General features: G+C 34.6%; 1 protein-coding gene across 4 annotated transcripts; it reads right to left on the bottom strand.

Annotated features, from left to right (window-relative positions):
- Positions 1-1,712: 1,712 nt before the first annotated feature.
- Positions 1,713-16,250, bottom strand: LOC125662564 (hepatic lectin-like). Of its 4 annotated transcripts, none has more exons than XM_048894807.2 (4): positions 15,653-16,250; positions 13,302-13,381; positions 4,679-4,766; positions 1,713-1,998 (listed from the first exon to the last, which is right to left on the bottom strand). In XM_048894807.2, exons 1-4 carry the CDS (start codon positions 15,966-15,968, stop codon positions 1,739-1,741), a joined length of 744 nt encoding a protein of 247 aa, XP_048750764.2. In that variant the 5' UTR covers positions 15,969-16,250; the 3' UTR covers positions 1,713-1,738. The 4 variants fall into 4 exon arrangements, with proteins under 4 accessions (XP_048750764.2, XP_056001956.1, XP_048750765.2 ...); XM_056145981.1 differs by having other exon boundaries at positions 1,713-1,962; positions 15,653-16,229; XM_048894808.2 differs by lacking the exon at positions 15,653-16,250 and having other exon boundaries at positions 13,302-13,394.
- Positions 16,251-18,925: the final 2,675 nt, after the last annotated feature.

Raw genomic sequence — 18,925 nt, 5'->3', positions numbered from 1 at the left:
ATCTGATGACCAAGAGTAAAGGTTTATTTTGTTTATTTTACACTTCTTATCGAGAAGTCACCAACACTTTAAAACATATACACTCAAGGTGGTGGAAAAATAAATTCGACATCATACCATCGCCTTTATTGATGTAGGCCTTGGCTTTTAAGGTGTTATAGTTTGGCGAAGGCGCGATTTTTCGGAGTGACACGATATGATATTCACGAAGCGAACGTTCCTGTATGGATTAAGGACATCAGTACACCTTGCTTGTTGTAAGAGGACATCGATGAGGCGGTCCTTCTGACGAAACTAGAAACCGAGGTCATGTGACAACCCAGGTGTAACATGATAAAGATACCTCCCTGCTCGAAAGCTATATCCGCCTACCATGGAGTTACGCAACTAGGTTAAGGGCTTCCATAGTGAAATGCACATAAATCTTGAGGTGAAATTGCACCTCAATTTCACAGGTATCATTACACTTGTTACGATTAAACACCGAAACGATACAATCCATATGTTGAGGGTGACTGAGCTACCGTAAATTCCTCTCGTGGTAATGTCTCGTGACGTCAGTTGAATATCACGTAACACTTCATTTTTGGAAAACAACAAGAGACCCTACTTGTTAACAAAAGTCCAGGTTCATGCTTAAATCAGCTGAATTTTTATTGATATACTCAGAAAAAATAAAAATCCTTAACTTGAAAATGTTGGGAGCAAATGCATACTCAAACTAAACATGCTATAATTTAACAACATGTCATCAGCGGATTACCGGGGTTGTTCACATTCTTATACATATCATACCGTTAATATACAAGACAGAAATTGCTCTCCGCACTTTTCAAACGCATAAATATATCTAGATTAAATATCAGAAAAATTCATATTGTTTTTATAGCAGATTAATCTGAACTTTGCCACTGTTTCTGTAGTATGAGATTATTTATGTACATGAAGGAATTTTAAATGCATCAGTCATTCAGATTAGAGGCGATTTCAAGGTCATAATATAATATGAATATAACCTTCGTGCATACTATATATTAAAAAGGGAGAATGATTTGATATTATAAAGGAATAATATAAATAATCATTTGACAAGATGTTTTCACGTATACAGCTTATCACTTGATGACAGTAGTAATTAACAAAATATTATGGCACTTACCCGCGATACAACTATCAGAACATGTACGCTGTGACGTACTTTTTCATTGTGACGTAATATGATGCGAAGTGCACAGAGGGACATTTATAACAGGACTGATTTTTCGCGAATAGCCTTAACTGAGCTGCATAAATATGACAGTCTTCAATACCAATGGTAACGTCTCCATATTATTGAAAATTACAATTAAAGTGAGGTGTTGTCTGAAGTGTTTCATAGCGATTGTTAGGCCTTTCTTAGCACACTGATTTTGACCAAGGATAACACCGTTTACCTGATCAGGATGTAGTGATCACGATAGGTGTGACTGGTCGACAGAGAATGTTTACTTCTCCTAGGCACCCGATCCCACCTCTGGTGTATCCAAGGATCCGTGTTTGCCCAGCTATCTATTTTGTATTGCTTATAGGAGTTATGAGATTGGTCACTGGTCGTTATTTTACTTTTCATGTTAAACTCATGTATATTCCAACGACCAACCAACGAAGCAAATGATATACAGTCTAAACACTTATTTGTTCACATCTTCATTGAGGAAAAGGAACAAATGTTAAACAACTAGAAACTTGGAATTTTATTCTACTGTCCATAGGACATTTCACAAATAAATGGATTAAGGTAAGAACAAGATCGATCATTCCATTTGCCATTTCTAAGTAGGTCAATACAGTCTCTCTCCTTTGCCCTCGCTGGATAACCTACACTCGGTTCATTTCTGTACCAGGCTGTGAACGTTATGGTCACATTGGAGTAGCTCCATCGATATTGACCTTCAACATCGACATCATTTCCTCCAGTCCAAGCTGTACAGTTGATAAAAATATTTGTAGGACAAGTGCCTAAAATAAATATACAATATAAAGGTCCGTGACTGCTAAAAGAAATGGGGTGTATGCCTGTCAATTCTTCAAAACAGTTTACTGCTAATTAGAAGCTATGCTTATGCAGTAATCAATTGATTTTACTTGTAATACACCAGTTGGTTCCATGAGCTCAAAGCAAAATAGTAGTTTACGTTGTATAATGTAACTTGGTATGGGGACACTTCTTTTTATAAATTGCAGCACTGTCGTTAGGCTTTCATGAAATTAAAAATTAAAGGAGAATATAACGAATAATGAATAATCTTATAACTCCTATAAGCAAAGCAAAATAGGGAGTTGGGCAAACGCAGACCTCTGAATGTACCAGAAGTGGGATCAGATCCTTAGGAGTAAGCATCTGCTATCAAACGCCCACACTCGCCGTGAGCCCTGTATCTTGACCATGCAAACGGGGTTATTAGTAGTACGCTAAGAACGGCCTAACCATCTGTATGAAACACGTCAGGCAGTGTTTGACATAATGATAGGTTGTATTAGCAAATTTGAACCGTTATAACGACCATGGAATTTGCGATATGCTGACTCAAATCAACGATATTAAACGTGTAAAATAAATTATTTATAAATTAAACTGCATTGTATAACATGGGTAAAATTAGCTTAATTACTTCATTAAATTAAACTGGCTTTCAAATCTTCCAGAATAAAAAAAAATCGACGTTCCAATTCAGATGAAATGTGAGATATGTTGATTCGACAAACTACTTGATGGTACAGGGGTTTCAACAGTCTTGCATTTCGCAGATTCTATGGTCATTAAAACGATCTAGTTTGCCAATACAGTCTATCATGGGGTCAAATGTTGTCTGACGTGTTTTATACTGATTGTTACACCCTTCTGGACACACTGATTTGAAACTACAGAGAACTCAATTTACCTGAACAAGATATAGGGCTCAGGGCTGTTGTGACCGGTAGACAGGGGATGTTTACTCCTCGTTCGTTATATTCGCCTTTCATCAACTTGCTATCAGCAGAGTATGTAAAGGGCAAAGAAAACAAACAGTGATTTACCTCATATCTCAATCATACACAGAACACGAAATCCAGAAAGACAAAATAGCATATGTCTAGATCAGGCAGTGATCTCTCTTATTTTGATCAAATCATGTTATCCGTCATCAAAATCAGAAGGCTTAGTATGTGTAGAACAGTCCTGTAATTCGACCCAATGATAGCTTGCTTTTGCAAATAAGATAATTAAAATGGCCACACAACTTGTAAGATGGTGGATTTAAACGAGGCTGTTGAGAGCCGTTGAATATCAACTTATCTATCAGTAACGTTTCTCGATTTGTCAATTAATCATAGACAGAAACTTGAGAATAATAATAAAGTTGATGATAGAGATGTTGACGTCCTCAACCAACATGAAATAGTTGTCAAATATTTCATTCTGTCTTCATTTCGAGTTCATTGGGACATATCGAATTGACATATGAAGTGAAAAGAATAAGAATGCTAATTGTTAAAATATGATAGACAGGGAATTTTTACACCTTCTAGACACCTGATCCCACCTCTGGTATATCCAGAGGTCCGTGTTTGTGCAAGTAGTATTTTTGTATTCCTTGTAAGAGTTATGAGATTGATCATAGTTTGTAATCTTCGCCTTTGCATATAAATATAGAGCTGAATACCACTGCAAGATAGGTTCCCTTCTCACGTAGAAGTTAGTCCAATGAAGGACTACAAATGTGTGTCCATTACAAATTGTTATAGAAAGAAATGGTTTATTATAAGGGAAACAAAGAAGCAAAGTCACATCAGCACTTCCTAGATATTCTTGTATTTGATTACTCTCTGAAATTAACACTTACTTGGCTTGTGTATCAATCAAGTTAATTTGATGGAACTTCGTTTGAAAAACTTTAGAAGCACAGTGATGTTTTTCGTCCCACCTCTGCTTATAAAACAAATTATTTCGCGCCTGACTGTTTACGAGAGTTAACGAAAGGGAAATAACTCGGAAATATCTCGACAGTATCGTATTCGAACATCGGGGCCCATGAAGTATATGTGAAACAATACAAGAAGTGAAGCGAGTTACAAGTCAGCATTTAAACCTTTAAACCCAACTCATATGTACTTTTATCCAGCAAAGTTTATGATTAAGACTATTCTTACACAATATTTAAAAGATCCAAATAAGTTGCAATAATATGTGTTTGGTGTAAGTTTGAATCGATCGTGTACATTGGAATAGGTTGATGTGTTGAAGCCTATCACTGTGTCGGTCGCGCGATCAATTTAACTTACAATCCCCTATTCTGATACAAGATTTTCTGCAATAATAGACTTAAGTCAAACTTTTAATTATTTACATCTGATGATTCATCTAACACTAATGTTAAAAAACTACTGATTTATAAAAGAATAGTTACAAACATATACTGAAAATTGTATTTCATCATAAGTATCGTTTCAAAACTTAGATTGAATCGCAATTTAGACTGAAGTCTATTTCCAGTGTATGGTCTTAAGACCCGAGCTCATTTACTACAAAAATCACGTCCCTAGGGTGTTTGAGTTAATCTGTTTCTCACTCTGTGATATAGTTAATCCAATGTAGCGTTTGAGAAAATACAAAATGAATTGAAAATAGAAACACAGCTATGCATTACAGTTCACTTACTTTTGGAAAGAAATGTGGCAGCAAGCCAATCTGATTTTTCTTTATCGCCAATCTCCACAAGATGAGAACATCTCTTCTCACACTCCACCTGTAATATGTTTTGTTGAATATCAGATCTCTATATATAAATATAGATATCAGTAAATATATATATAAGATCAGTTCTAGGGGGATTAAGCATTGCCTGTTGACTGGTCACATCAACCGTCGCATCCGCCGTGATCCCTGTAATTTAGTCAGGTAAAGGAAGTAATTTGTGGTCTAAATTAGTATGAAAACAACGGCCTAACAATTGGTATGAAACATGTGGCCCATGGGATAGGGTAAGTTCACAATTCGGGGTCAAAGTTAGGTTTGGACACAATGGGAATGAAAATTGTTCATATCAATCTTCTCATCCCCAGGATTCGTCATACTTTGCAGGCATTCCAATGTAGTACATATTCACATTTCATTAAATCATGATCCACCTCTGATGTTAGGGTGGGGCTAAAATGTGGATTCAAAGAGAATATATACAGGAATTTTTTAAAATATCCTCTTAAGAGTAGCATGATCACGTTAACGTATATCACTGTGTAAACATCCCCATGATGTATAGAGTCGATGTCAATATCTTATGCAAAGATTTTAATTAGTGTGTTATGTTCATGTTGTTCAAATGAGTCCTATTTTTGTGATTTTACAACTGACATAGAAAAAAGGAAAAAATCGAACGTTGAAAGAGAAAGTGTGTTATTGGGATTAGCTGAAAAAGTGAGAAAACTAATAGTGATAATCTCATAACCCCTATAAAGACTACACAATTAAGAATAGGGCAAACATAAAACTTTGGACACACCAGAGGTTGGAGCAGGTGCCTATGAAGAGTAACCATCCCCTATCAACCGGTGACACCCACGATGAACCCTATTTTATCTGTTACCCAGACTGTAAAAAAAAATGTGCGTCTCTACATTAAGACTGCGTGAATATCAGTAAATTTACCGTCCTTCATTGTTCTGCGGAAGAGGATCCCAGGCTCGGACCATTTTACCATGCAACACCAAGGGTAGGCTCATTTTACAGAATATTCAGTCAATATTATATAAATATCAGTATTTTGCGGATTCGGTAATATAAATATCGATTTCCCTGAATAAAATCCAATTCTCTAAATGGCAATTTAAAGTTAGCTGCACGATAATCAATCACTGTCTGATATGTGTTGTTTTCATAAGAATGTGGATCTACCTAACGCGAGTTACAGAATAAAGAGAAATCACCAAAGGCAGAACAATCACAGAAAGATTTCGTTTGATCTGAAGAAAAATATTTTTTACTTCCATATAAAAATAAAAAACGTATTACTTTATCAAGGAAGCATTAGGGATTTCTCATTCAAGCAAACGAATTCAAATGCCATTAGTGCATACTATTAGAAGGCCTAACATCGACTCTCCTCTATCACACTACCATAGCAAAATCAACAAAGCTTTTAAATTACCATTGACCACATTTCAGCTCTATATATTTACATTTCAAAGTGTTTCTCTACAGAAAATCTTCGATTTAAAGGATAGCATAGCTAGTTTGATATTACAATGCAGAGACACGTTGGATCTTCTCAATTACATCACTGTCATTAAAGTAGCCCGACCTGTTTCACAGTTCTTGTTGACTTAGAATCACACACATGGGATGATGCAAGCATTATAGGATGGATTCTTTGTTTTTGTATTCATTGTGCTGTGACAAGTTCGTAGACCAAAAGAAAATCATAACGCAGGATTAAAGAATTAAAGTCAATATTGCATGATTTGATTCTGTCAATTCTTGAAAATCAAACTATTTTCCTTCCTGCAGCAAGAGATTGAATGAAACATTGTACTATTGATTTCTATATAAAACACCTCAGAACTACAATACGCCATTCATTATCATAAGAATTAGGTGATCCGATTGTGTAATTGTAGGATTCACTCTTATACAAATACAACCACAAGTTTGTTAGCTGTTTTTAAAACCAAACTTAAAACATGCAAGGTGAATATAACGAACAGTGATCAATCTCATAACTACTATAAACAATACAAAATAGATAGTTGGGCAAACACGGACCCCTGGACACACCAGAGTTGCGGTCAGGTGCCGAGGAGGAGTAAGCACCCCCTGTTGAGCGGTCACACCCGCTATGAGCCCTATATCGTAATCAGGTAAACGGAGTTATATCCGCAGTCAAAATTAGTGTGCCAAGAACGGCTTAATAATCGGTATGAAACACGTAAGAGAGATTTGATCCAATGCGAGGTTGTATTGACGAACTACATCGTTATATATCTTTTTAAAATTGTATTCAACCTGTAATTCGGCATCTATTTATACATTAATAAACCTCAGTTTTAGTATTAATATATGATTCTATAAGGCGTAGTAAGACAATAGAAATATACAAGTATTTCCTGTTATAATCTAATTCAGGTTGAGTTAGTATTCTAAGAATAATTTAGAATTTCCTGTTTTTTAAAAAAAAATGTGACTGTGACAGAAACCTAGTTGCTCTGCATATTACATCAGGAGACAATAAAATAGCACCCATTAACCTTTATGTAAGGTGAAGATAACGAACAGTGATGAATCTCATAACTCCTACAAGCAATACAAAATAGATAGATGTACCAAATATTGATTGTCCTGAATTTTTTGAAAATATTCCTAAAACCTTCCAGGAATTCGATTCAAAAAGTTTATCTTAAGCGGTTATCTAAATCTTGGTCTTAATCCCGATTTTGATACATAGATAACAATATTCCATGATCATCTGTATGTTGTGTTTATATATCTCAACTTATGCCATACACCAGAGCTTTTTTTTGTTTTGAGTAAAATCAGTCTCTAATCGAAGCAGACAAACATATTGATGTTAGAAGGGTTGCAACAGTCTTATTTAATGTCAACATTTCGCAAATTTCATGGTTGCTATAACAATTAATTTGTCATTTCAATGCAAAATGTCATTCAGTATAATGCTGGGTGACGTATTTCATACCGACTGTTAGCCCATTTTTGGTACACGGACGGATTCTGACCACGGATTAATCCGGTTTCCTAATTAGGATATAGGGCACATAGCGGGTGTGGTCCGTCGAGAGTGGATGCCTACACCTACTATGCAACTGATCCAACCCCCGGTAGATCTAGGGATCAGGGTTTGCCTAACCCTCTATATCTATTTTCCTTATATGTTATCTTCACCTTTTCATAGAACTATACCGATATCCATAAAAACATTAAAAATGATAGAATAGAAATCATAGAAAACGCATAAATGGTTGATTACAACGGGGTCCAAAAATTATATAAAAGAGTGTACAAAAAGGATTTATAGTCAACAAAATATATCTTATTATCTCGAATCACGCAATTACATAAATAAAGTGATAAAAAGGGTGGATATTTGAAAACAACATACCGTTTATGATCAGTTTAATTTAAGAATTTAAAAATTCTTTTTTTTAAAAAGAAAGCTGATAAGTAAATAGACACTTAGAGTTTCTTAATGAAAGGTGAAGATAACGAACAAGTGATCAATCTCATCAATCCCATAAGCAATACAAAATAGATAGTTGGGCAAACACGGACCACTGAACACACCAGAGGTGGGATCAGGTGTCTAGGAGAGGTAATCATACCCTGTCAATCCCCCGGGGAGTTCTATATCATGATCAGGTAAATGGAGTTCTCTGTCGTCTGAGTTATCCTTAGTTAAAATCAATGTGCCAAAAACGGTCTTACAATTGGTATGTAACACGTCAAACAGTATTTGCTCCAATGTTAGGTTATATTGGCAAACTAGATCGTTATAACGACCATATAATTTGCGAAATGCTGACTTTAAACGAGACTATTGAAACCCTTTTACCATCAATGTTTTTGTCAGTAGCTTGCTTTGATTAAAAAACTGATCGTACGGAGAACAAACTCTTGCGTATCGAATCAGTTGAGAGATATAAACATCGTATGCAGGTGATAATGAAATATTGCCACATAAATATCCGCAGTTGACGATGGGGAAGCTCAAATCATCCCGTTTGTTATAAAGTTGAGTTCTTAGTTTCTAGATACCATATTTCAAAGCGACCTGTTCTTAATTGATTTTATTGAAGGTAAATACACATAAGTGAAAACACAATAATTGTCTACGATTTATGTTTTATACGGAATCAAAACAAATATCAGGTATGTCAATGTTAATCGATTTTAGAGAGCTTTTTATTCGAAACCATGGTGCTTCATATGCCAAGAATTGAATCATTTGGTGTTTGATCGAGATTTTGAAAACATCTACCATTTGGTCAGTTAACCGACTGAATTCACTTTCAGAGAGGCGGTAGACAAGGGCCTCCATTGCCCCGTACTTGTTTTGCTTTTCTGCTGAAATTCTGGCTATTCCTTTGATACAAAATAAAGACATCAGAGGTATCACCATCTGTTGTAAAAATGGATTTTGTTTGAACTCCTAGTGTATAATGATAAAATAAAGATTCAATATAAATACATATTTTGCAAGCAATTATATGGCAAAGGGTTCCATATATGATTAGAAAAAGAAGGCAACTTTATCAGTTACCAGAGTATCGCAAATGATTACTCAATTCAGATTCCATACACCACATATGAGGGATTGAAATATATTATTATGCACTCATGGCCAAATACCAAACGGTTTAACCATGATATAACTTTTCAACCATATCAACCTGAATTCATTAAAATGTTCTGCAAATACCAAAAAGGTTCTAGGAATATTTATGACTATTTAATACCAACAACATCGACCTAATAGCGAAAACAAATGGGGTAATGATTTAAATTTGCAATTAGATTTAAATTGGAAACATGAATATACAAAGGTCAAATCTGTAACAAAAAGATTCAGGACTGATATGGTTCAACTATAGAATCATTCATAGAATATTAGGTACTAACAAACTCTTACGCATGTAAAAAAAAAAAATTTTAAAACTTTGTTCAATATGTGCACTAGAACCAAAAACAATTAAGCATACCTTTTTATTGCCCTTCTGTCTCTACACTATGGACACAATTATTTTATCAGATTGGATTTTTCAAAACTCTGGTAAAAGAATGGGATTTAATGTACAAACTGCTATTTTTTTTGTTTTCCAGAAAAAGAACACATGGTTTTAAACTTTATAATCCTCTTAATAAAGAGATACACATTCCAATATTCAAGAAAGAATGTTAATATTGTTTTCGATGATGTTTTGAAATGTTTATATAATTACTACATTTTGAAGGGAAAATTTACAGGAGAAATATTTTACAAAAAGAAATTACTTACATCCTTAATGTTTCAAGTGGCCAAGATAATTGTAGTAGTGGTTTTAGTTCACGACAGCATGTTCTAACGAAAATAGAAAATGCATATAAAAACAGAGATTGTAATAGTCTGATAAAACTCAAACATATATATTGATAATAATAGTAGTTTTATAGAAAATTGATACCAGCGTGGTGTTAGAATTATTTGAGATTTGTCTTGTAAGGTCATCATATTTTAGGTCACCTGAGTCACTTGCCATTGGTCTTCGTTCGTCATCGTACGTTGTCCTTTGACATTTTTTTTTATATTTTAAACTTGAAAACTACAAGACAAATTGTTACCATTATTGGTGTGAAGAATCTTTAGAAAAAGAGGAACATAAATTGTAATATTACTCCCCTTACCACCCCTAGGACCGGGCCTACTATTTTCAAAATCATTTTCTCTCTCGTACGCGAAAAGCAGGATGCATGGTTATGACATCCACGAATTTCTCTATCAAGTCCTAGTGCGGGACCAATATGGCCATACAATGATAATGTATTAAATCTTAGACAATCTTCTGTACTTCCATATATATATTTGAGAAAAACAAAATGCCTGATTATGATGTCCATGAAACTCCCTACCTAAATTGTGAAATTCGTGGCTTCTTAGTCAGGGGTTCAAGTCCTAGTGCGGGGTCAATATGACTTGATGCATTAAATCTTAGAAATCTTTTCAAGTCTCATATATATTTGAAGAAAACTAAATCTATGATTATGATGCCCATGCAGCTCTCTAACTATGAAAGGCGAAGATAACGAACAGTGATCAACATCATAACTCCTATAAGCAATACAAAATAGAGAGTTGGGTAAACACGGACCCCTGGACAGAGGTGGGATAAGTACCATACCATACCACACCCTAATAAATTTATTACCCCTTATTGAGAGGTTGTATGGTATAGACTCCAAGTACTATTATCATAGACATGGTAACAGGATCCTGTGCGTTGCCGCATGTGTGCAGAACGAAAACAAAGCTTGTTGTCCATTCCCGTCTCTGCCAACAAAGATGCACCTCATCCGATGCCTAGAGAAGTCGATCTTAACTCTAATGTGGTTAATATCACCAAACAAACACAATAAGTCAATCCAAGTGCGGGGTTTTTCAACAATTTCTCATTCAGTAATTGTATTTACAATGTATCTGACAACATGGCCGACTGGCACAGATAGTAATGATACCTACTCTGTTTTGAAATTTGAAAAGATATGAACAGTGTAAAGTTCAGATTGTACAACTTCGTTAATATTCGATAATTATGATATATATTTGAAATGGAATAAGATTGGGGTTTTTTTTTCAGCATTGTCAACTCTTATTTTTTACCATATAACATTACAGGTGCTATACCATTGCTTTTCCGTTAATCGATACTTACCCAGAGAATTAGAATGGAATTTAAGCTATAGATGCTCACATTAAACTGTTTTAAAAGTATAGATTTAACCAATGAATTATGTTTTTGTTTGTTTTTGCTGTTTTCCGCTATATTCAACACTTTTTTAATTATCTGGTGGCGCCCAGTTTTTTTTTTTTTTTTTGTTTTTTTTTTTTTGTTTTTTTTGGTAGAAGAGATAACCCAGATACAATGTACATGGGAAGAGACCACCGACCTTCCGAAAGTAAACTGGAAATTTACTTAACGTCGCGAGTGGAATTTGAACCCGAGCCGACCAGAGGTGAGAAGCCGTGTAATTTTGAGTGCGATGCTCTAACCACTCGGCCACGGAGGCACCTATTATGTTTTGAAATATGCAAATTTTCATAAAGCGCTAATACGTGTTATTGATTTTGTATGCGCACACCATTGCAGCTATGAGACTACATCTTTAAAAACAAAAGTAAGTCATTGCCTAAGCAGCTAAGTCAACTAACTTTAATACGTCAATGCATTTATATGTCATTACTATATGTTTATCTAAATAAAAATACTTCATTGACTGAATTTGATTTTTTTTTTCAAAAAGCGTTGAATTGATTCCAAACTCCAACACATTCAAGTGTTTGATAAGTGTGTATTTCCTTCTAATATCATGTGAACGCAAAATTCTTAATGCCCAGATCCATGTGTATATTCAATTTAAAGTCCAAATCCGTCTGTATATTTCATTTAAAGTCTGCAGCTATGTTAAGTCTTCCCAGAGTTTGAAATGCGTTCAAAACATACATTGGATTGCGAGGTCGGTTTTTGGTTTTCAGTTGTAATTTATATACTTAAATACAGCCAATTTATATAGAAGGTTCCCTCGGCTATATATTAGCATATCTGTTATGATATCACATGACTTCGTTGATCACAGGGCGGTCATTCATAATTGTTTGAAGTGTTTCACATAAATCGCTTCAGCCCAGCTGATTTAACAATTATTTTTATTTTATTTTTGTTTTGTTTGATAAATGAACTCACTGTATCCTTGTGTACCCGAAATGTGCTTGTATTACTTGCGTACAAAATACACGTATTCAACTTACCTACACACTTACCTATACATTTGAGGATAATCGATATTCAAACAAAGCCATCACACATTAACCCAAGCAAAATTCGGGTAGAAAACAAAATCCTCTTACGATTTCCGTAAATGATCTCAAATGAATCTTAACAAATTGCCTTCGCTAGACTCTTTTATAAACACATCATAAATTCTACCTCTTGCCACTGGTATAAAACAGGGTATATTTCAAAAGTATATATTTGGAAAGCAATTTAAAAACGCTGAATTTCAATCAAGGGTAATTAAGCAAACTATTTTAAAATATTTGGACATATAAGATATTAAAATACAATTCAGACACATGAATTTTGCAATAGCGTTCTGACATTTGATAGGCAGTTTAAAATAAGGTCTACAATTTTTGACACTCTCCCCATTATAACAGCTCAAGTTTGCAGTGATTTGACGTCATTTTCCATTATGACGTCATATATTGGTAGTGGCATAAAGTGCACTGTGATATTCTATAGGGGAAGCCTTAACCTACCCGCGTCTGAATCTGTCTGTATATTTCAGTTAAATTCTGATTCCGTCTGTATAATCCATTTAAAGACAGAATATGTCTGTAAATTTCATTTAAAGTCCGAATCCGTCTGTATATGTCATTCAATGTCTGGATCTGCCTGTATATTTAATTTCCACAACAATTTCAATGACAGGGATGTTTCTCTTTAAAATATAGTAGGAAACATATATAAAACTAGAGTAAGAATAAAACTAAATGTTGTAGATAAAGCAAATGAAGTTTTACCTTGGCGTCTGTCCAACTGACTCTCGTTTCACCTTGATAATAGCAATTACCCTGGTACTCTATCCAACTTGGTGCACATCCTGTAGATTTCATCAACATAAATATCAAACGTGAAATATCTATGTATTTATGTATCTATTCTATCCATCTAATTAATATATCTGTGTATATATCTATCTACATGTATTTCGTTCTATGCATGGAAGGCGAATATAACGAACAGCGATCAATCCCATAACCCCTATAAGCAATACAAAATAGACAGTTGGACAAAATCAATGGAATTAGATGCCCGGGGGGGGGGGGGGGTAGCCATCCCCTGCCGTCCGATCCCATTCGTATCTTGATCAGGTAAATGGAATAATCCGTAGTCAAATTCAGGGTGTTATAAACGATCTGACAATTGGTATGAAACACGTTAAATAGCACTTAACCCAATGATAGGTTATAGCGTCTTTGATTTCGTCTACATATATTTAGTTAAAACGTTTAAGAAAAGTCGAAAAAGAATATACATTGAGGCTCAAAGTAAGTTGATAATAATTATCCTCTCACAGACAACTAATACTTGCCCTTCAGAGAAATGCCAGTACGTGAAAGGTACCAAAGAGGATAAAAAATAATCAGTTCTTGAATCTTGAAATTATTTAATTCATTTTTGTGTATCAAGATTGAACCGTGACAAAATACGCAATTGAATTTTTCGTTCTAAGATCAATAAGATAATTATGGTGTTTGAAATATTGCAACCTTTAGTCTTTGACAATTTTTTTTAATTTTTTATTTTATTTCTTTTTTGGTTAAAGATAATTAGTTCAGAAGTAGGCAAGCAATTTTGATAAAGATGTTTACTTAACTTTACAAATTGTTACACGGGAAACATAGCATAAACATTTGTTATAATATTAAAGTGCAATGCACTTTCTCACATACCAAAGAACTATGTAAACAACCATTTTGTAAAACCAAATATACTTCATGCCAATACAATATCTTATAGGATTAAGCTTGTCCTCCGTGATAACATTTTCCTTTTCTTTTTTCCATATTCTGAACGGTTTTATTTGAGGGGATGAAAAAGGGATACGTCCATTCCTCCAGCACTACACGTTGTTTCCAAAAATAGAGAGTTGGGCAAACATTGACTTCTGGATCTACTAGAGGTGGGGCCAGGTGCCTAGGAGGAGTAAGCATCCCCTGTCGACCGGTCACACCCATCGTGAGCCCTATATCTTGATCAGGTAAACGAGTTATTCGTAGTCAAAATCAGTGTGCAAAGAATGGCCTAACAATCGGTATCAAACACAGACAGCATTTGATTCATTAATAATATATTGAATTGCAAACGAACAAGTATATCAACTCTTGATACTCGCACGTATTGTCATTAATTGCACATATGTAAGTTAGGAGGATAATGCCTCTGACATTTTAGTAATCGGATCAAGCTGATGAATGATTTATTTGATTGATTCTTTTTCGAGATCGCTATCGCCAATTTTCTCTTCACTCGTATTTTCTGAACACTTTAACTGCTATTCGTTCGCACCGCTCCAGTAACATACGATTTTGTACATGGAATGCAGCATTAATGAACCAATGTGGTTGTTCAAAGTTTTACACAACAGAAAATATCACATGAACTATTTTGAATTTAATATGGCATTAATGTCACATTAAATATTTATAAAAATCGTACCAATCATGTACCAGGTCTTCTTCGCTAGGTACGATAATTCCATGTTGGATGTTTTCGTCTTGAAACTTATGACGGTGATATGAATGTAATGTAAAACTTATACGGTACCAATTTTAATGCACCAGATGTGCATTTCGACAAATAATGTCTCTTCAGTGATTCTCAACCGAAATGTTTGAAATCCGAAATAATATTACACTTGCTAGAGCTATTATAGGAAAAAATAGAGTGCCAAAAAAGTAGAGTTAAATTCGTCTAAGGATAACAGCTATGCATGAAATTTTATCCCAGCAATTAAATATGCATCCGTATTTTCAAGCTAGTATCGAAGTACTTAGCTACTAGGCTGCAAGAAGCTCTCAAAGTTGTATTGCTGACATTGAAATGTTCTAGTCACTCGCCGAACCACAAAATAGAAAGTCCGTAACTTTGACAAGTTGTACAATTCGTAAATGCTTAAATGACCTAACAGTAGATTTTAAAAAAATCATGTTGTACTAGATATCCGTAAGCTCGACAAATCTTTGATGATCAATTTATATTGTAATTTGAATACAGATTATCAATACTACACTTTTTCCTGAAGTAACTTGTTTGAAATAAAATTGAATAGTTATAAAAAGTTTAGATCAAAATACTCTGTGTGGATTACCTCTTCGAAAACGCTGTTGTCTGTCGTCATTTGGAAGGAATACCATCGGACTCAAGTTGTCTCCTCTTTGTGACATTCTCAGTTCTAGAATGCATTGATGGTTGTCCCAATTGTAAAGATACCCAAGACAACACGGATGCTCTGTACACAATACTGCACACTGATGAACGCTGAGACTTCCCGGGTAAAGGAGTGTTTGTGATGAATTCAGTCCTTCATTACTGTTATACTGGGAAAAGAGTACGTGATTGTACTCACAAGTCACAGGCATAGGAAGACAAATCAGAATATACAACCACTCCAACGAATGGCCCATCTAATGATAAATCAGAGTGGTTAACTTCTCCAACGAATGATATATGTAATGACAAATCCGAGTGGTTAACTTCTCCAACGAACGATCTATCTAAGGACAAATCCGAGTGTTCAACTTCTCCAACGAACTACCTATCTAAAAACAAATCAGAGTTGTCAGCTTTCCCAACGAATGATCCTCTAATATGTTGGTGCTCCTGTTTATCAATATAAAGCAGTAGTTTATATTCAGGGGGTCTTTCATACAAGGAAAACAGGATGATATTCAAGTAACGGCAATCTACGGTATAAAGGACTTACATTAAATGGCAATGGTCATACCTCAACAATTCATCTCGCTTTGATTCAATCGATTTATAAATTAAATAAAGTATCTGTCTGCAAATCAATTAAAATGTGGAGATTTCAAGTAGTGTAAATTTTGTAAAATCACATCAGGAAAATTGATTTAGTGGTTGTGCTAAAAGCTACCATTATACGATTATGGTTTACATGCAAGTGTTTCCGATTTAAAGGGCAATTTACATGAGCATGTTTCCATATAAAATATTCACTCCTTTCCATTAGATTTTTCCAATTTCGATACATGTATTTTAAAGCTTTCAATACATTAAAATCAAGCACAGAAATCAGAATTGGGAATGGCTTTTGCGGGTATTGCAACTATTTGAATTTCAGCATAGAAAATAGTGAATAATACTTGAACATTTGGATCAAACACAACAGAAACCCAAACCAGTCCTTTACATTTATCAAACTTATTTTAGTAGGTCCCGATTTTCAAATTCTGATTCGAGAAATATATGCCAGTGATACCGCGAAATGATATGATGTTCTAGTGCACTTATGTTACACTCAAAAATTGAACCCAATCTAACGATTTCAAACCAATTTACTCTATGAATGTAGCATTGAAAACATATTGGATTTGCTTCCAAACGCATTGTATAGTGATCATTTGTAAAGTTCCCACGGACAGAATTTGAATCAATTAACGCTAACCTTGATAAGGTGAGAAACTTAATTATTGAATAGAGGGTCCAAAATTAGTACAAGCATTCTGAGATCATTGCATAAGAAATACATGTTCCCTACCGATGTCTACACTAATGGACGGATATGATATTCTAGAGAATGTACATTTGATGGGATTTTTTTGTACCTTCAATTGTGATCTAAAACATTGGTACGAAGTCATAATATTAACCAGTATCGAATTAAAATGATTATATTTGTTGTTCACACAGTTGACTCGGGCATTTTTTTTTATCAAGGACGAAAGGTAAAAATAACGAACAATAATATCATATCGGAACTCTATGGCTATATCGTCCCATCTCAGAAGGGGGACGCATTGTTATCGTGTGAACTCTTCTTTTTTATCTTCTTCTTCCGCTTCTTCTTCCGCTTCTCATGTATATTTTGTCCAGTTCATAACTTTTTATCTTTTGACATAGACTTTTGATATTCAAAGATACCACATTTTTACGTGCCATTTTGATGACCTTTGATCTTAACTTTATATGTAAAGGTCAAGTAATAGAATTTTAGGCATTTTGTTGGTCTGGATCATAACTTTTTGGATTTTTTAAAATAGGCCTTTGATGTTTGGTATGTGGGTATACCAAGATTAAACAGTGTGCTGCGTGCCATTTGTAATTACCTTTGACCTTAACCTTTTACAGACCCTGAAGCGTACTACTACACCACTTGCACGGAACGATACGAAACGATTCTTACACGGAATGGTGAACGGTTAGCACCAAACACTGAACGATCTGCAAGGAATGGGGAAGGCTTCGCACGAAATACTGACCAATTTGTAGGCGTTGCTTGCACGCTTTGCGAACGGTCTGCAGGAAATGGTAGGCGTGGCCTGCACGCTTTGATTTTTGTCGGTATCTTTTGTTTCATGCTGGGGTTAGTTTAAACAAAGAAAAGTTTCAATATAATGGCAGTGTTTTCGATATTAAAAAAGAGGTTGAGAAAGAAAGGATAACGATTCATTTTAAAATGATTGCTCATGTACGTCACGGTAAAATTCATCTTCACTTAATAGATCAATGGCTTATGAACAAGTTGGAATGAAAACAAATGAATATTTTTTTTAATTTCGGAAATAAAAGAAAATATGCAAAAATCGTATCCTCACGGAATATTCATTAATCAAGTGTTATTGATTCATTGCGCTATTAAATTCATTGAAACTGAATATGAAATTGTCGCGTCTGTTTCGCTATTTTTGTACATTCGTTCTGAGTGTTCATAAAATACATTTGCAATTTGTGTGTTCCAGCCTCTTCTTAAAGACAGTTGTTAAATAAACATATACATTTTATATAACTGATCAGGATATAGGGCTCACAGCGGGTGTGACCGGTCAACAGGGGATGCTTACTCCTCCTAGGCACCTGATCCCACCTCTGGTGTGTCCAGGGGTCCGTGTTTGCCCAACTATCTATTTTGTATTGCTTGTAGGAGTTATGAGATTAATCACTGTTCGTTATCTTCACCTTGCATATAGATTTGTGCGTGTATGAAAACGGATAAAATGATTTCAAGAAATTTCTCGCCAGGAAAGATTGGGGAAAAAATCAGTACGGAGGGGGTTGTGAACATTATGCACGAAACCATAGGTATGACCTTATTTTTTCGACATTATTTGTTTCATTCTGGGGTTAGTTTAAACAAGAAATAATTTAGTTTCTTATAAACGCATTGGAATAAAAGGAAATTAATATTTTTTTAACTTCGGAAATAAAGGCAAAAGATGCATAAATTGTATCGTCATGGATTAATGATTATTCAACATTATTTCTTCATTGCTCTATCAAATTCATTTTAAAAAGTCGCGTCTATTTCGCTATTTTTGTACATTCAATCTGAGTGGCATTAAAACACGTGTGAAATTTGTATACTAGCGGAAAAAAGAAACTGTAAAATTTTTCTATATTTATT

This window comes from Ostrea edulis, chromosome 8 (assembly GCF_947568905.1).
Source record: "Ostrea edulis chromosome 8, xbOstEdul1.1, whole genome shotgun sequence".
NCBI lineage: Eukaryota > Metazoa > Mollusca > Bivalvia > Ostreida > Ostreidae > Ostrea > Ostrea edulis.
This window is presented reverse-complemented; position numbering and strand designations above follow the sequence as displayed.